The 25,838-nt window shown below is 48.6% G+C and overlaps 2 protein-coding genes across 2 annotated transcripts; both read left to right on the forward strand.

Moving 5' to 3' along the window:
• Positions 1–4,665: 4,665 nt before the first annotated feature.
• lox (lysyl oxidase) lies at positions 4,666–8,763 on the forward strand (the record flags this gene model as incomplete). The annotated part of the gene is made up of 6 exons (XM_084468956.1): positions 4,666–5,191; positions 5,893–6,001; positions 6,097–6,228; positions 7,185–7,377; positions 7,574–7,669; positions 8,644–8,763. The coding sequence occupies 6 exons, from the start codon at positions 4,666–4,668 to the stop codon at positions 8,761–8,763; spliced, it is 1,176 nt and encodes a 391-aa protein (XP_084325082.1).
• A 4,186-nt stretch (positions 8,764–12,949) lies between these two features.
• Positions 12,950–21,077, forward strand: sncaip (synuclein, alpha interacting protein). The gene is made up of 12 exons (XM_084467687.1): positions 12,950–13,048; positions 14,190–14,301; positions 14,647–14,719; positions 15,407–15,993; positions 16,290–16,458; positions 16,723–16,973; positions 17,979–18,158; positions 18,326–18,439; positions 18,550–18,675; positions 18,880–19,049; positions 19,252–19,323; positions 19,529–21,077. Exons 2-12 carry the CDS (start codon positions 14,245–14,247, stop codon positions 20,325–20,327), a joined length of 2,598 nt encoding a protein of 865 aa, XP_084323813.1. The 5' UTR covers positions 12,950–13,048; positions 14,190–14,244; the 3' UTR covers positions 20,328–21,077.
• Positions 21,078–25,838: the final 4,761 nt, after the last annotated feature.

Raw genomic sequence — 25,838 nt, forward strand, 5'->3', positions numbered from 1 at the left:
CCAGGAGGGAGACACCGGGGGGGAGGCGGGGGACACAAGGGGGGGGGAGGGGGGAGACACCAGGGGGGAGACCAGGGGGAGGGGGGAGACACCAGGGGGGGGAGGGGGGAGACACCAGGGGGGAGACCAGGGGGAGGGGGGAGACACCAGGGGGGGGAGGGGGAGACACCAGGGGGGAGACCAGGCGGAGGGGGGAGACACCAGGGGGGAGGGGGGAGACACCAGGGGGGGGAGGGGGAGACATAGGGGTGAGAGAGGGGGGGAGACACAGGGGGGAGGGGGCGTGGTTGGAGAGGGAGGAGCCCATTGGCCGGTCTGTTCCTCTGGCGTTCCTCTGAAGCGTCCACACACAGCTCACTCGTTAGCGTCTATAAAGAATACTGTCTGTGGTTTCTAATGGTTCCTTTGTTCTTTCTGTCTGTAGTCTAGGGTCGGGGGTCACAGGACTAGTTAGTTTGGTTAAGCACTGTTCAGCTATCCGTGATGATTATTAACGCACACTGGAGCTAGTGTCACATTCTGGTGGTTCTCTGTTTCTTTGTGGTTCTTGGTGTTTTGTTCTCCGGTTCCGTGACGTTGTTTGTGTTAATGTTGATGTTGTACAGCTCAGTTCCACGGCGCGTTGTAACCTGTGTGAGGCGTCACCACGCCCGTCTGTGAATCAAACTGTGCAATGGGGCTAAGAGTAGCTTTAGCTTTAGCTTTAACTAGGTCTCACTTCACCTAGCTTTAGATTAAGCTTTACCTAGCTTTAGCTTTAACTAGCTTCAGCTTTACCTAGTTTCAGCTTAAACTAGCTTCAGCTCTAACTAGCTTCAGCTTTACCTAGCTTTAGCTTTACCTAGCTTGACCCAGCTTTAGTTTTAGGGTTAACTAGCTTCAGCGTTACCCCGTCTTAAGCTTTAGGTTTAATTGCAGCTGTACCTCGCTTTAGTTTTACTCACTAAACTTTATCATCGAGGATCATGAGACGAGTTCAGAGGGCTGACCTGTTCTCAGAAGACCTGAACCTAACGGACCTTTATCATGTAGGACCTAAACATAATCGCCAGGGCAACAGGTTCCCTGTTAACCAGCTTATCGCCAGGGCAACAGTCAGTATGTCGGACGTATGCCGTGACAGGTGGACGACGATCAGAGATGGACACAACACACCTTTTTGTGTGTTGTGTCGTTATCAAGTTGTTTATTAATAACATTATTAATTATTCAAATTATTTTTAACTAACTGTTTTGTAACTGCAGACGTTGGACATGATGTCACCAAAACACGAACAGAGACCAAAGATTTTTATAATTCAAATCAATTCACACTTTTATTTTATTGTCTACTATTTTTTTTCCCCAGCAGCGTTGTGCTTTGTTGTGTTGTGGCTGTGTGTGCGACAGCGAGCAGAGAGTTGTGATATTTGTGACATTCCTTGTGGTGGTGGGAGCTGTTTAAACGTGACACCAGAACGTCGTCTCTCTGGTTTGACTTCAGACACAAGTTTAAACAACAAGTTTAAACAACAAGTTTAAATGGGCAGTTTGTGTGTGAATGGTGATTTGGTGGGATAACTGTTATTAATAATTGTTTAATCCATAAGAAATTATAGCACTAATACAACAATAATTGTGTTATGTTTTAGTTGGGATGCTTTGATTCTTATTGTTTTCTGTTTATTTCTGTTGTTTCTCTCCTTTATTTTGCTATTTGTAGGCTAGCCAGAATGCTATGAATGCTTTGAAACTAAAATTATTCTGCCCAACCTCTATCTATTTTTATAACTTCTTCTTTTTTCTTCTAATAAACAAAAACCTGCATCCAAAAATAACAGTCACCCTTAACTTAAAGAAAACCTTTAACTTTTCTCTTTGCCCCGTCGCCTAACGCGCCAGAAGATGCAGTTCTCGCCTGTGACACAAGGGGGCAGCAGAAGGCCCTCCGTTAGAACGCGGTTATTTACAGGATATGCAATTGTTATAATTCATTTATACACAGTAGGCTGTTAGGAACACATTTATTTGGTGTGGTTATGGGAAGAAGCAATAGATATGTTATACTTGACTGGACCTAGTGTAACATTTTATGATTTACTGGCTATATGTTTGAATGTTTGTCTTCTCTGTAATGTAATCTGGTTCATACCAGATTATACCAGATTACATACAACAACTGGATCCACGCGTCCACAGTGTGAAGGCAAAGAGACCCAGGCTACACACGGGTCTACGTAAGCAGGCCAAACCAGGCTACAACAAGACAGGCTGGGTAAGCAGGCCAAACCAGGGCTAAGACAGGCTGGGTAAGCAGGCCAAACCAGGGCTAAGACAGGCTGGGTAAGCAGGCCAAACCAGGACAGCTCCACTCTCTCCCATATAACTTTTTTGTCAGCAGACTCTTCAAGGACACACACACACACACACACACACACACACACACACACACACAGGAAGGTGGTGTTTCCGTCAGGTCGTTCTTCGCTCCGTCAGCAGCAGCTGCTTCTCATTGGAAACAAGATGGCCGACCAGGGGGGAGTTGACAATTAAGGCCCCACTTTGATCTTTATACCGATGTTATAAAAACAAACGCTATAAAACGGGCCTTTGTTCAGCTCGGTCGCCTTGAGTGGGAGGAGGAGGAGGGGGGGGGGGGGGTTGGGGGCAGGGGGGGGCACCTGCTGCTGCTGCTACCGTTAGCCCGGCGGTCTGCGTCGCGTTAGCGGCTGACGTTCGTGAGAAGTCTGCTTTTTAACATCCTATGGAAACACGTTTAATTAAACATCTGGATCAGAGACCGGCCGTCAGAGGGCCTCGCAGCGCCGAGCTAAACACATCACCCAGCTCACTGAGACCACCCCTAAACCAGCTCACTGAGACCCCTAAACCAGCTCACTGAGACCCCTAAACCAGCTCACTGAGACCCCTAAACCAGCTCACTGAGACGTCTAAACCAGCTCACTGAGACCCCTAAACCAGCTCACTGAGACCTCTAAACCTAGCTCACTTAAACATCTAAACCTATCCTATAGGATAGGTAAGATAGGTTTAGAGGTTTACGTATACGTAAACCTCTAAACCTATCTTACTCAAATATTTTAACCTAGCTCACTTAAACCTCTAAACCCAGCTCACTTAAACATCTGAACCTATCCTACGTAAACCTCTACCTAGCACCCCCAAACTCTACAAAAAGCTCAAAAGCTACCTCAACACGCTCCCACCTAAACTAAACTCTGCTGCCTCATCGACGTTTGGGAAAACAGGCCAAAAGCTGCCGGTTATCTTTCTCTGATCGGGTCGGATCAGCTGTCAACGTTGTGTGGACTATACGACGTAGATGTGTGGTGAATCTACCAGGGATTGTGGTGGGCTGGGCTGGACGAACCTTTGGTATTAACTATTGGTGACTATTCAGTTACTGTTCATAAACGCTGAAACCATTAGGAGTCCTATAAAATGTAAATCCAAAACCATTCAGTGTAAAATGAGATCTTTGTTCTCTGACCTTTGGACTCAATGAATCCTTTTAACGAGAACCGACAGCAGATGAAAGTCATTAGCAGGCCTTTAACGAACAGGGGTTAGGGCGGGGTTCTACTCCCTGTAGCTCAGTGGGCAGAGCAAGGCACTAACGCCGAAGGGTTAGGGGTTCTACTCCCTGTGTGACTCAGTGGGCAGAGCAAGGCACTAACGCCGAAGGGTTAGGGGTTCTACTCCCTGTAGCTCAGTGGGCAGAGCAAGGCACTAACGCCGAAGGGTTAGGGGTTCTACTCCCTGTGTGACTCAGTGGGCAGAGCAAGGCACTAACGCCGAAGGGTTAGGGGTTCTACTCCCTGTGACTCAGTGGGCAGAGCAAGGCACTAACGCCGAAGGGTTAGGGGTTCTACTCCCTGTAGCTCAGTGCGTAGAGCAAGGCACTAACGCCGAAGGGTTAGGGGAACAGTGGAAGGTCGTATTAAATGTTAAACAGTAAGTGTTTAAATCCAGCATGGTAATTCCTAGTATTTTTAGGTCATTAAAATTATCAATAGTTATCTATATCGATCAATATGATCGAGTTATATCGTGATATGTCTTTCAGCCGTATCGCCCAGGCCTAGGTTCTACTCCCTGTAGCTCAGTGGGCAGAGCAAGGCACGTGTACCACCGCATGAGAAGTGTTTATGTTTTATGGAACCATAGAGGCTTTATTGAGCTGTATATTATATGGGATATTTTGTACTGCTAATTAGGGTTTAAGTACGGCAGTATGATAGCCCCGACCCACAGGGGTACCCTCCCCGGGGCTCTGACCCCCGGGGTTAGTCTGGAGCTCTACACACACGGACACATTTCAGGGTTTTGAAACGGAGAAACCTCATTCACAGGCTCTCATTCACAACCTCTCGCATGTTATTTTAATTTAGAGGCGATTCAATGATACGGGTATCAATACTACACATTATACTATCAGTGACCTAATGGTCTGTCAAACTGATTGTTCATCACTTTCATACCTGCAGGTGAATGAGGGTGACTCTCCCCTCCCCCCCCTCCCCTCATAGCGCGTTGTGAACGCCCCCCTCCCCCCGGTGACGCCCCCTCAGCCCCCTCAGACCTTCAGGTAGAGGTTCTTCTCAGTCCTCCTCCTCTCCATTGACCGACTGGTTCTTCTCTCTATTGACCAACTGGTTCTCCACCATGAAGGGGTTTTTCTCCCTCCGCGCGCTCCCGTGGCTGGTGACGCGCTTGTGTTTTCTTTGCGCGGCTCTGCGCCCCGGCGCGGCGCAGGACGGCTCGCGGGCGGCAGGTGCGCCGCGGCGGGGACTGACGTGGCGTCACAACGGACAGGTTCACCGGATCCTGAGTCACGGCGCTCAGTACCGACCGCCCGGTAGGCGACCTCCCGGCTCCGGCCCGCGGCGAGATGACCTGGTGTTCCTTAGCAACGAGACGCAGTCCTCCGGGACTCCGCCGGCCGCTCCTCGGGTCCCCGCGGCCAGCAGCTCCGCGCAATTACGCGCCGCGCGTCAACACCGGCCAAGTGGAACAGATAGTACCGGAGAGCCGGTCCCGGTGCGCCCGGCGGACGGGATGGTCGGGGACGACCCCTACAACAACCCGTACAAAGCGGCCAACTACCACCCCTACTACAACTACTACAACTCCTACTACCGGCCCGGGAACCGCTGGAGACCCGGGTACGGGACCCGCTACCACCAATACGGTAAGACTCGGACTAGTTAACACTAGTTACCACCAACACGGTAAGACTAGGACGGTAAGACTAGGACAAGACTCGGACTAGTTAACACTAGTTACCACCAACACGGTAAGACTAGGACGGTAAGACTAGTAACTGGTAACTAGCTCTTACGGTAAGACTAACACTATTTACCAAGTTACCACCAACTAGGTAAGAAAAAGACTATTTAACAGTGTTAACTAGTCTTTTTATTACCTAGTTGGTGGTAACTTGGTTACTAGTGTTAGTCTTACCGTAAGACTAACACTAGTTACCACTAGGTAGTAGTGACCACCAACACGGTTAGACTAACACTAGTAAAATAATAAGAAAAAGTAAACCGCTCTGTCGCTGCTGCTCCCAGTGATTTTATTCCATTTTCGACCGTTTCGACCGTAGTAGGTCTGTTCAGTTAGACCCTAACCCTAACTAGACTAACACTAGTTACCACTAGTTACCAGCAACACGGTAAGACTAACACTAGTTACCTCTCTATTCCTCTAGGTCTCTCTGACCCCTGACCTCTACTCCGTGCTGTGTCTCTAGGGCTCCCTGACCTGGTTCCTGACCCCTACCTCTGACCTCTGACCCCTGACCTCTACTCTATGTTGTCCCTCTAGGGCTCCCTGACCTGGTTCCTGACCCCTGACCCCTGACCTCTGACCTCTGACCTCTACCTCTAGGGCTCCCTGACCTGGTTCCTGACCCCTACCTCATCCAGGCCTCCAGCTACGTCCAGAGGCTGCCCATGTACAGCCTCCGCTGCTCCGCCGAGGAGGGCTGCCTGGCCAGGTCTGACCGCAGGACAGACAGGAAGTCCTGTACAGGAAGTCAGGGAGTCCGATACAGGAAGTCTAATCTGATCTAATGTGATGTACTGTCTCCAGTTCCGCTCAGCACGCAAAGGACTACGAGACCCGGGTGCTGCTGAGGTTCCCTCAGCGCGTCAAGAACCAGGGAACGGCCGACTTCCTGCCCAGCAAGCCGCGCTACGCCTGGGAGTGGCACAGCTGTCACCGGTGGGTCCCGGGGGGTCTGGGGGGTCTGGAGGGTCTGGAGGGTCTGGACCTGGAGGGTCTGGAGGGTCTGGAGGGTCTGGACCCTGGAGGGCCTGGAGGGTCTGGAGGGTCTGGAGGGTCTGGACCTCCATAGAGGTTTTGATAAAAAGCCATAATGTCGTAACCACTGTTGTGAAACGATGGTATATGCTCCTGTAGAAGCCACACGTTAAAGACGTCTTCTAGTTTTTAGAAAAAACACGTTTTATTCGCGATGTGAAACCGCCTACTACTACTACACTACCCACAATCCTAAAGTGTAACACAACGTCTTTGATTGGTGGAGCTCGCAAAAAAAGTTTGCAATGGTTTATGGGATGAGTAGTTCCTTCACTCTTCACACCTTCGTACCTTCGCCTTTTCTTCAGTTTTCAAAAATTATACATTTTTAAAACAAATAAAACAAATGTTTTATGGTCATGACTACCTTGACGAACAATTGGTTTGGTTCCAGGCTTAAAACTCTTCATGTAACGATTAAACGATTTTTACGAAAAGTCAACGGGAGAAAATTAATGGGGAAATTAACTTCCGGAACCAGAGCTGTTAACAAAGGGCACTGCTGCGCTCTATATGTAGGGTGGTGTTCTCTAACTCCGCCCTCTATACGTAGGGTGGTGTTCTCTAACTCCTCCCTCTATACGTAGGGTGGTGTTCTCTAACTCCGCCCTCTATATGTAGGCTGGTGTTCTTTAACTCCGCCCTCTATATGTAGGGTGGTGTTCTTTAACTCCACCCTCTATATGTAGGCTGGTGTTCTTTAACTCCGCCCTCTATATGTAGGGTGGTGTTCTTTAACTCCACCCTCTATATGTAGGGTGGTGTTCTCTAACCACGCCCTCTATATGTAGGGTGGTGTTCTTTAACTCCGCCCTCTATACGTAGGGTGGTGTTCTCTAACTCCGCCCTCTTCTCAGCCACTTCCACAGCATGGATGCGTTCAGTCACTACGAGCTTCTGGACGAAGGGGCGGGGCCCCGGGGGGGGGCGGAGTCCCGGAGGGGGGCGGGGCTCCGCGTTGCCGCGGGCCACAAGGCCAGCTTCTGTCTGGAGGACACGTCATGTGACCCCGGACACCACCGACACTACGCCTGCACCTCACACACACAGGTACACACACACACACACACACACACACACACACACAGGTACACACACACACACACACTAGTACACACACACACACACACACACATTGGTACACACACACACACACACAAATACTCACACACACATAGGTACACACACACACATGAATGTGAATATGAATTTACATATAATATAAAAAATGTGTAAATGACTGCAGGGCCTGAGTCCTGGTTGCTATGATACGTACAACGCTGACATCGACTGCCAGTGGATCGACGTTACGGACGTTTTACCCGGGAAATACGTCCTCAAGGTGAGCAGGCCTCTGTCTATCGCCCGTTACCATGGAGACACCTTCTATGTGCCTCCTGTTACCATGGAGACACCCTCTTTCTAGTGCCGGTTACCACGGAGACACCCTCTATATATATACTCTACAGTAGTATAACAGTAGTATTACAGTATATTACAGTAGTATTACAGTAGTGTTACAGTATATTACAGTAGTATTACAGTAGTGTTACAGTAGTATTACAGTAGTATTACAGTATATTACAGTAGTATTACAGTATATTACTAGCCTGGAGATCCAGACTCACATCTAGAGAGCTGCAGGGTCTGGCAACGAGTGATGAAAACGGCCCAACTCGAGGGGCGGAGCCAAGCATGCATTTGAAAATATCACTGAACGCAATTGGATAACACTACGACCAATCAGAAGAATACAAGGGGTGACATATCCAGACCAGCGGAGCTCACCAATAGATACGACTCTTGCCGTATCCAATCGGTAAAACAGTAAAGCTTTTGGCCCCGCCTATACCAGATACACCGATGTGATTGGTTAATGCTCTGGGCCAGGGGAATCGGGGAGTGAGTTTATTGCTCGTTCCCAGAGTGACTCGCTGAGCAAATTCAAATTGTGCTCTCGCGAGAACTTCCAGAGGATTTCCAGGGTAGTATATTACAGTAGTATTACAGTAGTATTACAGTACATTACAGTAGTCTAACAGTAGTATTACAGTATATTACAGTAGTATTACAGTACATTACAGTAGTCTAACAGTAGTATTACAGTATATTACAGTAGTATTACAGTACATTACAGTAGTCTGACAGTAGTATTACAGTATATTACAGTAGTATTACAGTATATTACAGTAGTATTACAGTAGTCTAACAGTAGTATTACAGTACATTACAGTAGTATAACAGTATATTACAGTACATTACAGTAGTATTACAGTATATTACAGTAGTATTACAGTACCTTGCTGTATTATTCAGGTGACGGTGAACCCGACTCAGAGCGTCTCGGAGTCCGACTACAGTAACAACGTGGCGCGCTGCGACGTGACCTACAGCGGGACGGCCGTGGAGATGACTGACTGCAGGCTGGCCTCGTGAGGACTCTACCTCTACCTCTCTCTACCTCTCTCTCTCTACCTCTCTCTACCTCTCTCTCTCTCTCTACCTCTCTCTACCTCTCTCTCTCTCTACCTCTACCTCTCTCTCTACCTCTCTCTCTCTACCTCTACCTCTACTTCTCTCTACCTCTACCTCTCTCTACCTCTCTCTACCTCTCTACCTCTACCTCTCTACCTCTCTTTACCTCTCTCTACCTCTCTCTCTCTCTACCTCTACCTCTCTCTCTACCTCTCTCTCTCTACCTCTACCTCTCTCTACCTCTACCTCTCTCTACCTCTCTCTACCTCTACCTCTCTCTACCTCTCTCTACCTCTCTCTACCTCTCTACCTCTACCTCTCTACCTCTCTCTACCTCTACCTCTCTACCTCTCTCTACCTCTCTCTACCTCTCTCTCTCTACCTCTCTCTACCTCTCTCTCTCTACCTCTCTTTACCTCTCTCTCTCTCTACCTCTACCTCTCTCTCTACCTCTCTCTCTCTACCTCTACCTCTCTCTCTACCTCTCTCTCTCTACCTCTACCTCTCTCTCTACCTCTCTCTCTCTACCTCTACCTCTCTCTACCTCTACCTCTCTCTACCTCTCTCTACCTCTACCTCTCTCTACCTCTCTCTACCTCTCTACCTCTCTCTACCTCTCTCTACCTCTCTACCTCTCTCTACCTCTCTACCTCTACCTCTCTACCTCTCTCTACCTCTACCTCTCTACCTCTCTCTACCTCTCTCTCTACCTCTCTCTCTCTCGCTGTCTACCTCTCTCTACCTCTCTCTCTACCTCTACCTCTCTCTATCTCTCTCTACCTCTCTCTCTCTCTCTCTCTCTACCTCTCTCTCTCTACCTCTCTCTCTCTACCTCTCTCTCTCTACCTCTCTCTCTCTCTCTACCTCTCTCTCTCTCTCTCTACCTCTCTCTCTCTACCTCTCTCTCTACCTCTCTCTCACTCTCTCTACCTCTTCCTCTCTCTCTCTCTACCTCTACCTCTCTCTCTCTACCTCTCTCTCACTCTCTCTACCTCTCTCTCTACCTCTTCCTATCTCTCTCTCTACCTCTACCTCTACCTCTCTCTCTCTCTCTCTCTCTCTACCTCTACCTCTACCTCTCTCTACCTCTACCTCTCTCTCTACCTCTCTCTATCTCTCTCTACCTCTCTCTACCTTTCTCTACCTCTCTACCTCTCTCTACCTCTACCTCTCTCTCTACCTCGCTACCTCTCTCTACCTCTCTCTCTCACTACCTCTACCTCTCTCTCACTCTCTCTACCTCTCTACCTTGCTCTCTCTCTTTGATATAGATGTACTAACAGTAATTTATAATATATAATGATATAAATGTACTAATAGTGATACATTATACATATAATGATATAGATGTGTTAATAGTAATATGTAATATATATAATGATATAAATGTACTAACAGTAATGTATAATATATAATGATGTAAGTGTACTAATAGTAATATGTAATATATATAATGATGTAAATGTACTAACAGTAATATGTAATATGTATAATGATATAAGTGTACTAATAGTAATATGTAATATATATATAATGATGTAAATGTACTATTAGTAATATGTAATATATATAATGATATAAGTGTACTAACAGTAATATGTAATATGTATAATGATGTACTAACAGTAATATGTAATATATATAATGATGTAAATGTACTAATAGTAATATGTAGTATATATAATGATATAAATGTACTAACAGTAATATGTAATATGTATAATGATGTACTAACAGTAATATGTAATATATATAATGATATAAGTGTACTAACAGTAATATGTAATATGTATAATGATGTACTAACAGTAATATGTAATATATATAATGATATAAGTGTACTAACAGTAATATGTAATATGTATAATGATGTACTAACAGTAATATGTAATATGTATAATGATATAAATGTACTAACAGTAATATGTAATATGTATAATGATATAAGTGTACTAATAGTAATATGTAATATGTATAATGATGTACTAACAGTAATATGTAATATGTATAATGATATAACTGTACTAACAGTAATATGTAGTATATATAATGATGTAAATGTACTAACAGTAATATGTAATATGTATAATGATGTACTAACAGTAATATGTAGTATATATAATGATATAAGTGTACTAATAGTAATATGTAATATGTATAATGATGTACTAACAGTAATATGTAATATGTATAATGATATAAGTGTACTAACAGTAATATGTAGTATATATAATGATGTACTAACAGTAATATGTAGTATGTATAATGATATAAGTGTACTAATAGTAATATGTAATATGTATAATGATGTACTAACAGTAAGATGTAGTATATATAATGATATAAGTGTACTAACAGTAATATGTAATATGTATAATGATGTACTAACAGTAATATGTATAATGATATAAGTGTACTAATAGTAATATGTAATATGTATAATGATGTACTAACAGTAATATGTAATATGTATAATGATATAAGTGTACTAATAGTAATATGTAATATGTATAATGATGTACTAACAGTAATATGTAGTATATATAATGATATAAGTGTACTAACAGTAATATGTAATATGTATAATGATGTACTAACAGTAATATGTAATATGTATAATGATATAAGTGTACTAATAGTAATATCTAATATGTATAATGATGTACTAACAGTAATATGTAGTATATATAATGATATAAGTGTACTAACAGTAATATGTAATATGTATAATGATGTACTAACAGTAATATGTAATATGTATAATGATGTACTAACAGTAATATGTAATATGTATAATGATGTACTAACAGTAATATGTAATATGTATAATGATGTACTAACAGTAACGTGCTGGCTGTGTTCCAGGTAGTCAGAGGTGGGCGGAGTCAGACCGGCCCTCCAGAGCACCGGGGCTCCCAAACAAGCCCTCCTCCCCGGGCTCCTTCTGGAAGCTTCTCTCTGTCTCTGTCTTTCTGTACTGATTTATACGCCATAAATAAATATAAGTGATGTGAACAATAGACTGATTGACAGAGAGAGAGAGAGGGAGGGGGAGAGAAAGAGAGAGATGATTGATAGATGGAGAGAGAGAGAGAGAGAGAGAGATGATTGATAGATGGAGGGAGAGAGAGAGAGAGGGGGAGAAAGAGAGAGATGATTGATAGATGGAGGGAGAGAGAGATGATTGATAGATGGAGGGAGAGAGAGATGATTGATAGATGGAGAGAGAGAGAGATGATTGATAGATGGAGAGAGAGAGAGAGATGATTGATAGATGGAGAGAGAGAGAGAAGATTGATAGATGGAGAGAGAGAGAGATGATTGATAGATGGAGAGAGAGAGAGATGATTGATAGATGGAGGGAGAGAGAGAGAGATGATTGATAGAGCGAGATGATTGATCGATTAATAGATAACAATGTGCAACATAAAACACAATTTCCACATATAGTTGCTGTAGTGGGCAACGACCACTAGGAGAACACATTCTTGATTATTGGGTCCAAAGCTGTCTTATTGTATATTCATACTGTATAGTCATAGAAGCGTGAAACTGTATAATCACATAATATTCACCCTGCCTGTATATAGCCTAGGCTAGCCGTTAACTCACACCACCTAATCAAACTGCTTTACTGCCATCAGTTTTAATACATTTTCATAAATCATGTTTTTTTATTGTGCATTACAGGTAATAAAAATTTAACTGCAATTGGGTTGCTTTGAGTAATGTTTATAATGTTTATCTTAAAAGTATTTTTTTGGGGCAAAAGCAGATAACTCCACATTTCATGATTCAGAGATAAACAAATAACAGTAGTATTTAGTAGTAACAGTATAGTAATAACAGTAGGGGCAGTAATGAAAATCAGGTACAGTAGTAATAACAGTAGGGGCGGTAATGACACTCCGGTACAGTAGAAATAACAGTAGGGGCGATAATGACACTGGTACAGTAGTAATAACAGTAGGGGCGGTAATGAAAATCAGGTACAGTAGGGGGCGGTAATGACATTCCGGTAGAATAGGGCGGTAATGACAGTAGGGGCGGTAATGCCTCTCCGGTACAGTAGGGGCGGCAATGACACTCCGGTACAGTAGGGGCGCAGAGCTGCGCCTGCGCGGCATTCGGTCCGCCTTTGTGATTTCCAAGACAGGGAGAAAAAAAACAGCTGGATGTCTGTTAGCTCTCTCTGTCAGCTCCTCCGCTAACCCACCTGGCTGACCTCACCCTCCGCTCTCCCCAGGTAGGGTCACCGCCGTATACCTAGGCTAGACTCAGAGCGCAGCCCGGTTACCGGGACCGGGTCACTGCGGGTCGAGACCCGGGCTGCTGTTAAGTGTGTTGGAGCTGCTAACAGGCTAGTGGAGAGCTAGCCGTCTGGTGTCTCTCGGCTCAGCTGTAGAGTTTGTGTCTCAAGGCTGTCGGCGGATCCCCTTACCGGGAGAGACAGTCACTGGTAGTGTTACTAGTTAGCTTGACTAGTCATTTACTAGTCGTAGAACTATCTTAATTACAAAGCAGAATCTAAAGCGACCTACAGTGAATACAGAGACAGGTCATTAAGGAGCAGGTAGGGGTTAGACAGTACAGAGACAGGTCATTAAGGAGCAGGTAGGGGTTAGACAGTACAGAGACAGGTCATTAAGGAGCAGGTAGGGGTTAGACAGTACAGAGACAGGTCATTAAGGAGCAGGTAGGGGTTAGACAGTACAGAGACAGGTCATTAAGGAGCAGGTAGGGGTTAGACAGTACAGAGACAGGTCATTAAGGAGCAGGTAGGGGTTAGACAGTACAGAGACAGGTCATTAAGGAGCAGGTAGGGGTTAGACAGTACAGAGACAGGTCATTAAGGAGCAGGTAGGGGTTAGACAGTACAGAGACAGGTCATTAAGGAGCAGGTAGGGGTTAGACAGTACAGAGACAGGTCATTAAGGAGCAGGTAGGGGTGAGACAGTACAGAGACAGGTCATTAAGGAGCAGGTAGGGGTTAGACAGTACAGAGACAGGTCATTAAGGAGCAGGTAGGGGTTAGACAGTACAGAGACAGGTCATTAAGGAGCAGGTAGGGGTTAGACAGTACAGAGACAGGTCATTAAGGAGCAGGTAGGGGTTAGACAGTACAGAGACAGGTCATTAAGGAGCAGGTAGGGGTTAGACAGTACAGAGACAGGTCACTAAGGAGCAGGTAGGGGTTAGACAGTACAGAGACAGGTCATTAAGGAGCAGGTAGGGGTTAGACAGTACAGAGACAGGTCATTAAGGAGCAAGTAGGGGTTAGACAGTACAGAGACAGGTCATTAAGGAGCAGGTAGGGGGTGTTGTTTCCAGGTAGAAGTATTGTTGGGTCTCCATGTGTTTCAGGGGAGATGTGTTGTGGGTTCCAGGTGTTTCCAGGTGTTTCCAGGTAGGGTGGTGGTCGGCTGATGATGGTGTATCAAGATGGAAGCTCCTGAATATCTGGACTTGGATGAGATCGACTTCTCAGACGATGCTGTGGTGAGTTCAGCTCCATGTGAGGAACACTCTAGAGTGTGTTAATACCTAATCAACAAACCACTCATTCTGAACAGCTTCATGTTAAACACAGTTTGCTTAGTGATGTTTCAGAAGGCATCTTCTGAGGATACGAGGAACGAGTTGTTGATGTGTTCTAAAACAACACTCCTTCAGACCACGTCCTTCAGCCTCCTCAGTAGTTGAAGTCTGATTGGCTGTGACGCCCGTGCTGGTTTCACCTCATTCACAGGGTCTGCATCACAGCCAGTTTGAATAGCCTGCTCTCTTCCTCTGCTGCCACTCTTCCTCTCCTCCACCCCTCTACCCCTCCTCCTCCTCCTCCAGTATTCTGTTCCGTCCGCCAAGAACATTCCAGAGTTGTCCCGAAGATCTGATGTCCTGGGAGAGGAGAGAGCAGGTAATCACCTCCTCCCCACCTAGCTCCTGGTAATCACCTCCTCCCCACCTAGCTCCTGGTAATCACCTCCTCCCCACCTAGCTCCTGGTAATCACCTCCTCCCCACCTAGCTCCTGGTAATCACCTCCTCCCCACCTAACTCCTGGTAATCACCTCCTCCCCACCTAGCTCCTGGTAATCACCTCCTCCCCACCTAGCTCCTGGTAATTACCTCCTCCCCACCTAGCTCCTGGTAATCACCTCCTCCCCACCTAGCTCCTGGTAATCACCTCCTCCCCACCTAGCTCCTGGTAATCACCTCCTCCCCACCTAGCTCCTGGTAAGCTAACCTGGATGATGCTAAGCTAACCTGGATGATGCTAAGCTAGCCTGTATGATGCTAAGCTAACCTGGATGATGCTAAGCTAGCCTGTATGATGCTAATCTAGCCTGGATGATGCTAAGCTAGCCTGTATGATGCTAAGCTAACCTGGATGATGCTAAGCTAACCTGGATGATGCTAAGCTAACCTGTATGATGCTAAGCTAGCCTGTATGATGCTAAGCTAACCTGGATGATGCTAAGCTAGCCTGTATGATGCTAAGCTAGCCTGGGTGATGCTAAGCTAAACTGTATGATGCTAAGCTAACCTGGACGATGCTAAGCTAGCCTGTATGATGCTAAGCTAACCTGCCCTCTGCTCCACAGCGGCCCCCGTCACCTGGAGCCGCTCGGGCCCGCCCCACGGCGTGGGAGTGGGGGTCAAACCCGCAGGCCTCTCTGAGGTCCACAGCAAGTTCCGCCCCGTGAAGCGGGTCTCCCCGCTGAAGCACCAGCCGGAGAACCCCCACAGCGACTCCGAGGGGAAGGCCCCCGGGACCCCCGAGGGCCCCGGCAGCCAGCGGGGCCCCCCCGGGAGTCCGGACGCGGCCCTCGGAGAAACCAAGGAGGAGCCCGACAAACCCGGCCACGCCCCCCCCTCCTCGGACGGTCAGGGTGGGCGGGGGGCGGCGGCGGCGGCGGCGGCGGCCCCGCCCCCGGAGGCAGCCCCCCCTCCCCCCGTGGGCCCCGCCCTGCTGGGGGAGCTGGAGCACTACGACCTGGACATGGACGAGATCCTGGACGTCCCGTACCTCAAGAGCAGCCAGCAGGCCTCCACGCTGCCACGGCCCCCCGCCCCGCGGCCCCCCCCCACCTCCGGCCTGGGGGGCACCCTGGACCGCAAGCACGGGGCCCGGCGCCCGGGGCCCGGCCTGCAGCACCACGAGGCCCTCAGCCTGGCCGGCTACAACCAGGTAGGGGGGTGTGTGTGGGTGTGGGTGGGTGGGTGTGTGGGTGTGGGTGGGTGGGTGTGTGTGTGTGTGTGTTTGGTCTGTGCATTTAATAACATTTTGATTGTGATTTCGATTTTTGGGTCACATTTCGATTTGAACATTTTATTTTTTAACCTTTTGTCAATTTTTTCAAGGGGAAATTTCAAAGTTCTGTTACAAAGAAATGCTGAATAAATGCATAACATTTTCAAACTCAAAAATAAGTGTGTGTGTGTGTGTGTGTGTGTGTGTGTTGATTTGACTATGTGTGTGTGCAGTACTCCATGATGTCTCCAGTCAAGTGGTCAGACCTGAAGAAGTCCAAGTCCATGGATCCAGACCACCTCCAGGTCCAGGGGCTGTCCACAGCCTCCGCGGCCCACAGAGAGCTCTCCTCCGCTGGGCTGCTCAGCTGCTCTGCCTCCCTGTCTTCCTTCTCCGACCCAGGTCAGTCCACACACTGGAGCTGATCCCTCAGGGTTAGGGTCAGACCTCAGGGTCAGACCTCAGTGTTCCTCACCCTGCCTTACCTCCTGGGAAGAAATACTCAGGCTTCACAACGGATGAAACTTGGTGTTGGAACAAAATAATAACGATATTAACTTCATTTCACTTCATTAATTGAGCTTTAGTTCATATTGAAACATGGGGTATTGGGCTGAGGCTTACCTGTCCTAACCCGTCCTCATGGTCTCCCCGTCCCTCCTCCAGACAAGCTGCTCTCAGCCAGAGTGTACCCAGAGAGCGGCCACAAGGCGGGGCTGGAGCCCGTCGGCAGCGCTGGCCTCCTGTTCCCCCCCGCCGGGAGCTCCGCTGCCAGGCCCTGGCCCTCTGCTGGGGGCCCCGGGAGGCCAGGGGCCGGAGTTACAGCCAGAGGAGGAGGAGGGGGGGAGGTGGACGAGGAGACCAAGAAGAACCAGAACATCATCAACATCATCCGAGAGGGACAGATCTCCCTGCTGGTGAGTATGACGTCATCATGGAGGCATGACCTCACCAGAGAGGCATCGTGACCTCATCATGAACAGAGGCACAGATGTTGTATTTCACCGATTAATCCCATATGTCATCGTCGTTCGTCATTAAATCGGTTCAGACGTTATGAATCGCCCATTCACATCACTAGCGGTAAAGCCGTGCATGGAGATATGGAGTGTGGAGTGGTGCTTAAAGGAGAGGGGCACATCCCACCGTCATCAAAGGGAGGCGTTGATCGGTCTTAGTCTGAGGATTCTGAAGAGAACTTTCATTAGTTTGAACCCACTGAGCCCTGAGTCAGTGCTCTCCATCACCACATAAATAGTTCATGTTGGTTTAGATTGCCCTCTAATGGACACAACGTTCAATAGCGGCATTGTCCTGCATAAGCCTGTGCATACAGTGTATAGGTACACTAAGTATTAATAATATACTTAATTTGAGCATTTGAATATATATATATATAATTAGAATATTAAAAATAATAAGGTATGAAATATGAAAGATTGACACTTCTAGTGACCACTCCTCCACCTCTCTCCCTCTCCTCCTCCACCCCCTCTCCCCCACCCCCTCTCCCTCTCCTCCACCCCTCTCCCTCTCCTCCACACCCTCTCCCTCTCCTCCACCCCCTCTCCCCCACCCCTCTCCCTCTCCTCCACCCCCTCTCCTCCTCCACCCCCTCTCCCTCTCCTCCACCCCCTCTCCTCCACCCCCTCTCCCTCTCCTCCACCCCCTCTCCCTCCCTCTCCTCCACCCCTCTCCCTCTCCTCCACCCCCTCTCCCTCTCCTCCACCCCCTCTCCCTCCCTCTCCTCCACCCCCCACCCCTCTCCCTCTCCTCCACCCCCTCTCCCTCTCCTTCACCCCCTCTCCTCCACCTCTCTCCCTCTCCTCCACCCCCTCTCCCTCTCCTCCACCCCCTCTCCCTCTCCTCCACCCCCTCTCCCTCTCCCTCTCCTCCACCCCCTCTCCCTCTCCTCCACCCAGCCCCACCTGGCAGCGGACAACCTGGAGTTGATCCGGGACGAGGAGGGCAACAACCTGCTGCACCTGTCGGCGGCGCAGGGCCACACGGACTGCCTGCAGCACCTCACCTCGCTGATGGGGGAGGACGGCCTCAACGACCGCAACGCCCAGCAGCTCACCCCCGCAGGCCTGGGGGTCAAGGTACGTCCACGGTCCCCCCCCCCCCAGCGCTCCCGGGTCGCCGTCACTGTGGCTGAGCTGACCACCGTATACCGTCATAACATGCTCTCATTCTGCCTCTGGAATCAATGACAGAATATATACAGAATAAATAGACCACCTCTGTGTGTGTGTGTGTGTGTGTGTAGCACGGCCACCTGGAGTGTGTGCGGTGGATGGTGAGCGAGACGGAGGCGATAGCCGAGCTGAGCTGCAGTCGGGACCACCCCAGCCTGATCCACTACGCTGGCCGCCACGGACAGGTCTCTGCCGCGCCGGGCTTTGTCCTACACATGTTATGCCACATGTTATGCCACTTAGGTTATCCTGGCACCGTTGTTCCTGAATGTGTGTGTGTGTGTGTGTGCTGCAGGAAAAGGTGTTGCTATGGTTACTGCAGTTCATGCAGGAGCAGGCCATCTCTCTGGACGAGGTCGACCAGCAGGGGAACACTGCCGTCCACATAGCGGCCCAGCACGGACACCTCACCTGCCTCCAGGTACGCACGCACACACACACACACACACACACAGTCCGGCCTCCAGGTGAGGCTCCAGCCTCCAGGTGAGGCCCCAGCCTCCAGGTGAGGCTCCAGCCTCCAGGTGAGGCTCCAGTCTCCAGGTGAGGCTCCAGTCTCCAGCCTCCAGGTGAGGCCCCAGTCTCCAGGTGAGGCTCCAGGTGAGTAACGGCGGTGTCTCTCCAGACGCTGGTGGAGTACGGCTCCAACGTGACGGTGCTGAACCTGCAGGGAGAGCGGCCCTCCCAATGTGCCGAGCGACAGGGACACACCACCTGCGCACGTTACCTGGTCGTCGTGGAAACCTGCATGTCCTTGGCCTCCCAGGTGGTCAAACTCACGAAGCAGCTTAACGAGTGAGTCGCCAATCAACCAATTACTAGAACCGGCCGTAAATCACTTCTGATACTGGGGGACGGTGTAGATACGGGGTGACGGTGTATTCTAGAAGCCTTTATACTGGGTGACGGTGTATTCTAGAAGCCTGTATACGTTGTGACGGTGTATTCTAGAAGCCTGTATACGTTGTGACGGTGTATTCTTTGTGTTGTGTTGCAGACAGGCCTCAGAGCGATTGGCGCTACAGAACCAAATGCACAGAATACTAGACCCAAACACATCGTCTCCTAGGTAACCAAATCTCTTAAACAACACCACATCTCCTAGGTAACAACATCTCCTAGATCACAGCACATTTCCTAGATCACAGCACTTCTCCTAGGTAACCACATCTCCTAGGTAACCACATCACCTAGATCAAGCACATCTCCTAGGTAACAGCTCATCAACGCGCCACATAAACACCGGAACATGTTTTCCTCCCTCTGTGGTACAGCTCCCATCAGCCCTCGCTGGGGGCGTGGCCTGAGATGACCCTCACTGCGGAGGGGACTCCCGAGGAAGGTCATTGGGTGGTGCGCCAGGGGGGCGTGGCTCCGGTCTCGGTGCTGGGCCTCCTGGGGAAGGACCCCCTGGAGGCGTGTCCCGGCGGGCGACCCCCCACGGCCGGCGGCCCCGACGGCGGCGGCGCCCGGCGGCCCGGCCCCCCCGCAGAGCGGAGGGAGCTGAAGCTGGCCCGGCTGAAGCAGCTGATGCAGCGCTCGCTGTCGGAGTCCGACTCTGACGGCTACCCCCCGGAGGAGGGCAAGGCCCCCCCCCACCCGCGGCCGGACCCCCCGCACCGCCTGCCGCTGGCGGCGGAGGACGGCGGAGGGGGGGCGGCCCCCCAGGACCCCCAGGGCCCCGAGGCCGCGGACCAGGACCAGAAGGCCACCAGCCCCAAGAGTGCCCTGAAGTCGCCCTCGTCGCGCCGCAAGCCCCCCCACAGCCTGAAGCTCCGGGTCACCTTCCACGAGACCCCCGCCCCGCAGGAGGCCGGGGCCGCCAAGGTGCATCATGGGAAAGAGAGGACTCCCACGGGCGGGTCTGAGGGCAAGCGGCCGTTCGGAGCTTTCAGGTCCATCATGGAGTCTCTGAGCGGGAACATCAACAACCACAACAACAACAGCAGCAGCAGCAGCCAGTCAGGGGCTAAACACTCCACTTCCTGTCCAGGCTCACCGGGCAGGAAGTCTGAGGTCAAAGCCGGCCCCTCGGGAGGAGGCAAGGCTAAGACTAAGACCAGCAATGTTTGACATTTGACCTCCCAGCTGGCCTCGCTCACCCTCACCCTCGCTCAGACCCTGAGGACCAGACCCAGAGGACCAGACCTATAGGACCAGGACCAGACCCAGAGGACCAGACCCAGAGGACCAGACCCAGAGAACCAGACCCAGAGGACCAGACCCAGAGAACCAGACCCAGAGGACCAGACCTATAGGACCAGGACCAGACCCAGAGGACCAGACCCAGAGGACCAGACCCAGAGGACCAGACCCAGAGGACCAGACCCAGAGAACCAGACCCAGAGGACCAGGGCCAGTCTGAAGACCAGGACCAGATTCTGAAGACCAGGACCAGATTCTGAAGACCAGGGCCAGAGTCTGAAGACCAGGGCCAGAGTCTGAAGACCAGGGCCAGAGTCTGAAGACCAGGGCCAGAGTCTGAAGAGGACCTCTGCTGGTGCTCTTCGGTTGAATCAACCTCTTGTCTGTCAGCTGCGGTATTTTGATGGACACTTTTAACTTGTATTTACTGTCGTATTATATCACTGTTTGACTTTCTTTCAAGATAAAGTTCATGTTTCGTTACCATGGTTACAGTATTACCGGCCTACTGAGGACGTTTCTCAACACTACAGTATTTAGCTCTTTCAAATATTTATGGTCGATCATGCACACATGTTACACTTTTGGGTTTTAGATGTAGTTAAATTCACGCACAGCAAATGTCTCCAGGCACTTTTACATGTATATATGTGTGCCTATGTATATAAATAAAATACTCTTTTTATACCTGGTAATATACTTTCAGTTATTTTCCTTATGATCTCTGCAGAGTTGTTGGCATGAGGATGTATTTTTTTTTTTATATTAGTGAGTCTGGATTGAACTAGTAGTGTTTATTAAGGTCAACTAATCTTGAATCTTATTCCCCATCTACGTCATGTCTTAATTTATAGCAGCCACATTTAAACCCCCTCGACCAATCAGGTGCTACCTGTCCTTTCTAGTGTCCAATCAGAGCACTCTGTCTTCGGACGGTTGTAGTTCTATGCTTCTTGTTTATCTCGTGTCGACGGCCCACTCACAGCTCTCGGAAGCCCTCTGGTTTGTAATGTCTTCTATGCTCTTCATTTTACCGACATTATAAAATAAGATAATATCAGTTTGATTCAGCGAACAGTTCTGAGCGTCTCGGTGCTCGATGCTAACTTTGTTAGCAACTAACCAGAGGCCTAGAAGGACTTTGGTTTCACTCCGTAAAGCGCTCGAGCGGTTCGGTTTGGCGCCGGTTTTGTTCTGCTCTTCCGGTGTCCTCGAGCGGCTCGGTTTGGCGCCGGTTTGTTCTGCTCTTCCCGCTCCTTCCGTCGCCGCTGGTAAAGCTGAACTGAACCCACAATATTTAACGTTCATTCTTATAGCGTTTATTCTTCATGTTTAGCTATTTAAATTTTCTGAATTTGCAATAATGGCATTTTTATTCATGTATTCATTTCAGATTAGGGTATAGATATATACAGATGGCTGTAGATTTTAAAAACGGTCTGGTCGAACAGATTAACAGATGTTTTATATCAACAGATTAACCAGACTTTAATTTCTTTTCATTAATACACAGGATCAGATGTTATAATCCCTTGTGCCAAAATCCAAGGAAAACACATATTCAGAGGCCCCTGTCCAATGTACTAATAGCTTTTATAGAATGTATAGAATAATAAACAGGAAAGTACAATAATCAGGATAATATAAGAAGTTTGATCATGATAAATCATAAATAATTGTTTTCGTTATAGAATAATAATGATACTATCAGAATAATATTCATCATCAAATAATAATTATCATGATAATATATTAATACTAATCAATAATAATAACGATAATATAATAATAATCAGGTTATTCTAATAATCACGTTAATATAATAATCATGATAATATAACGATCGTACAATATTCATATATAATGGTCTGATAAAAGTGATCATGTTAATATAATAATAATCATGACAACATAATGATCATAATAAAATAAGAATACCCAAACCCTAGAATAACATCCACAAACTATCCAATCACACTGAATAGCGTGCTATAATAATATCGCGATATTACAATCTACTAATCCCCAAACTGACAACAGGGCTGCGGGCTACGGTGTGGCGCCCTCTAGCGCTGAACTGAGGGCAGCGCCTCTGAGAGGTAACGCACGTCACCAGCTCTATCAGTATTCCAACGGCCTCGATAACAGACAGATCCGTCAGAGCTTCGGTCTGGCATGCGAGATGAGTCATGCTTTGTCACAAATTGTTGTATGTCGTCATCTATTTCGTAATTTAATAAAACTTCTGGATTTTCATTACCCTGTTCATTTGGGGTCCAAGGGAGTTATTACTTAATACTTTTTATTAAAATTACTTTTGAAATCGGTCCAGTATTGAGAAAGATATAAAATACAATATTATTATGAAGTAATTTGACAGATGCCAAAGCGACAATTAATTAAATGTATTCTTTTACTTAGTTTACATGTTGATATATCCACTACCTCCATTCATCGATTCAAATAATTCCTCAAAGCAGTCGATGTGGCCCCTGAAAAAGGAAACGTAAGAAAAGTATTTTGATTGAGCCTCACGCTTAACGCCGTCTCCTGGGCTGAGAGACGGAAGCTTCTGGAAGGGCTTCAGGGCCAGGGCCTCGCTGGGAGGGACGGACGGACAGACGGAGCCCGGATGGACTGGAGTTCCGCGGGCCGATATATATACGCAACGCGTGTGTAGATTTGGGAGCTGTTGGCTATCAAGGAACGGTCACTTAAAAGAGGAAGGATTGATGATGTCTGGGCGGGCGGATCGCTGCTGATGTTCTCACGGCGGCCGGAGGCTCCCTGCGGGCGCTGCCCGGCCGCGGGGCTAATGGAGTCCCTCCATCACTGGCAGCCAAACGCACACACCACATGTCCGCCGCCGCCGCCGCCGCCGCAATTAGCAACACAACTATCCCAGGAATGTGTGCACAAACTCTAGTGTTTGTGTGTGTGTGCAGCGTGTGTGTGTGTGTGTGTGTGTGTGTGTGTGTGTGTGTGTGTGTGTGTTGATGCAGTGAGTGTGTGTTTATGCAGTGTGATTGTGTGTGTGTTTGTTTATGCACTTTGTGTGTGTGTGTGTGTTTGCCTGTGTATTTATATTGTGTGTGTGTGTGTTTATGCACTTTGTGCGTTTGTATTCATACAGTGTGTGTGTGTATTTATATATTGTGTGTGTGTGTGTGTGTGTGTTTATGCAGTTTGTGCGTGTGTATTCATAGTGTGTGCGTGTATTTATATATTGTGTGTGTGTGTGTGTGTGTGTGTGTGTTTATGCAGTTTGTGCGTGTGTATTCATACAGTGTGTGTGTGTGTGTGAGACAGTCAGCTCAGAGACATTTTCCCCTCCACTAGGGCAGTTCATGTAACAAAAAACAAAAGCTTTTGTTTTTCTCCTCCTCCTCTCTCTCTCTTCTCCTCCATCAGTCTTCCCCCTTCTCCCGCTCTTCTTCTTCTTCTGGGGGGGGGGGGGGGGGGTGAAAGGAGGAAGTTAAACTGATAAATTAGACCTCATTTATTGGACAACAGTTTGAGTCGATACTCCTCCCGCCTCCCGTCCTCCTCCAGGAAGCCGCGCGCCGCCTAATTGGAACATGCTGCGCGGAGAGCAGCCGTTTAGAACGCAGCCCGCCAGGCCGCGCCCCCCCCCCCCTGCCCCCCGCCCGCTCCCCGCCCGGCGCAGCGGACAGGAGAGGTCTGACAGGCGGGGGGCGGGGGGGGGGGGGGGTATAGATTTTAGTGTCTGTTGTTGGCTTATTGTTGTGCTTCTTTACTCAGTCAATCACATTTAATTGACAGCGCTGGGCTGGGGGCGCGCGCCGCCATGACAGGCCGGTAATACCAGGGGGGGGTGGGGGGGCCTCACCCCCTCACCCCCCCCACCCCCCCCCCCCCCCCCCCCCCCCCCCAACCTCATGACAATTCTTCAGCCGTCAACGGCATTAATTGATGTAACGACAGCGATGATGGATACTAATAAATAAGGAATAGATACCTAATAAATACAACCTTTAAGGAAAAGCAGCTAATTAAAGCCGCTCTGAGATAATGCACGACTCCCCCCCCCCCAGACGCCGTCCGTCAGAGCGCCGATTGTTACCCCAAGGTTTTATTTACACGCCGAAAAAAAGTGTCAACATTTGCATAAGTGGGAGCAGCTGTGTGGTCGTCTTTAACGCCGGGCCGCGCAGTGCGGGCAGAGCGAGCTGAAGACCACGGCTCCCTGACGGCTGTCATCTACTGTCACTGACGGGATCCTGATGACGGGGTCCTGATGAGAGCCGCGCGGCCTTCATTTAGCAGCTGCCCTGATTTAGCAGCTGCTCCTGATTTAGCGTCTCCCTTGACTTAGCGTCTCCCTTTATTTAGCACCGGCCTTTAATAATAAATAATAATAAATTTTATTTGTAACGCACTTTATATTTACTAAAAAATCTCAAAGTGCTACAACAGCAACCAAAAAAGAAAAAATAGGTTAAAAACAAGAGTTAAAAACAGTTGTTTTGAGCGAGCAGTTACAGATTATTTTTTAAGCACCGGCCTTGATTTAGCACCGGCCTTGATTTAGCAGCGGCGTGTTCACGTCCAGGCGAAGGTTGCCGTGGTGGGGGGCGTAGGAGTCACCACCAGCCAACCACCATGGAACCTGCTCACGGCAGGGGGGGGGGGGGGGGCGCTTAGGTATTCCAGTGTAGTGTATCTACCAGGGTTTTCTCCAGCATGTATAAGTCAATGAAGCTCTAGTTCCAGCACTATGGCGTCAGCGTGTTTGGCCACCAGAGGGCAGCACTGCACAGTGGAGAGAAGCGGAGCGACCGCCAGAAAAATAGTTAGACAAGACATTTATCATATCTATAAATATATTTAGATATTTTTGATATATTTAAATCCCTCAGTCTCCAACTTAGAGACTGTGAAGACACGTGGAAGACCCTAACCCAACCCATTCTAAGCAGACATCGTTTGTGTATCAAGTTGAGAAATAGTTGTATGCACCATCTAGATCACGCCTAGAAGTCGATTTGTTTGTGTGTACAAACATCCTATACACCTGTTCCAATACACCTGGTCTACCTGGTCCTATACACCTGGTCCCTACACCTGATCCTATACACCCAGTCCACCTGGTGCCTACACCTAGTCCACCTGGTCCTATACACCGACCTGGTCCTGTTCATCTAGTCCACCTCCTCACACCTGGCGCTCTATATGTAGCTGAGGAATCAGACCCACAAGCGTGTGATTCTGCTATCCCATAATATCCGAGGGATGACCCCTGACCTCCCATCGCCAGCGGAGGAAGAATCTGATGATGAGGACGAAGGGAAAGCTCTCCTCCTCCTCCTCCCCTGACTCTCCCCTCTCTCCCCCCTCCCCCATGTTATATCTAATCCTCCCCCCTCCCTTTATCTTCCCATCGCTCTCTGCTCTCCCCCCTCTCTCTCTCCCCCCCCT

This window comes from Micromesistius poutassou, assembly GCF_964030765.1.
Source record: "Micromesistius poutassou genome assembly, chromosome: 5".
In the NCBI taxonomy this organism is placed as follows: Eukaryota; Metazoa; Chordata; class Actinopteri; order Gadiformes; family Gadidae; genus Micromesistius; species Micromesistius poutassou.

Excerpts from the sequence above, each read along its gene's own strand:
- sncaip (XM_084467687.1), top strand. The coding sequence starts at position 14,245 with ATGGAAGCTCCTGAATATCTGGACTTGGATGAGATCGACTTCTCAGAC. Across the intron at positions 18,159-18,325 it reads CCGCAGGCCTGGGGGTCAAG|CACGGCCACCTGGAGTGTGT; the intron begins GTACGTCCACGG and ends GTGTGTGTGTAG. Across the intron at positions 18,676-18,879 it reads GACACCTCACCTGCCTCCAG|ACGCTGGTGGAGTACGGCTC; the intron begins GTACGCACGCAC and ends GTGTCTCTCCAG.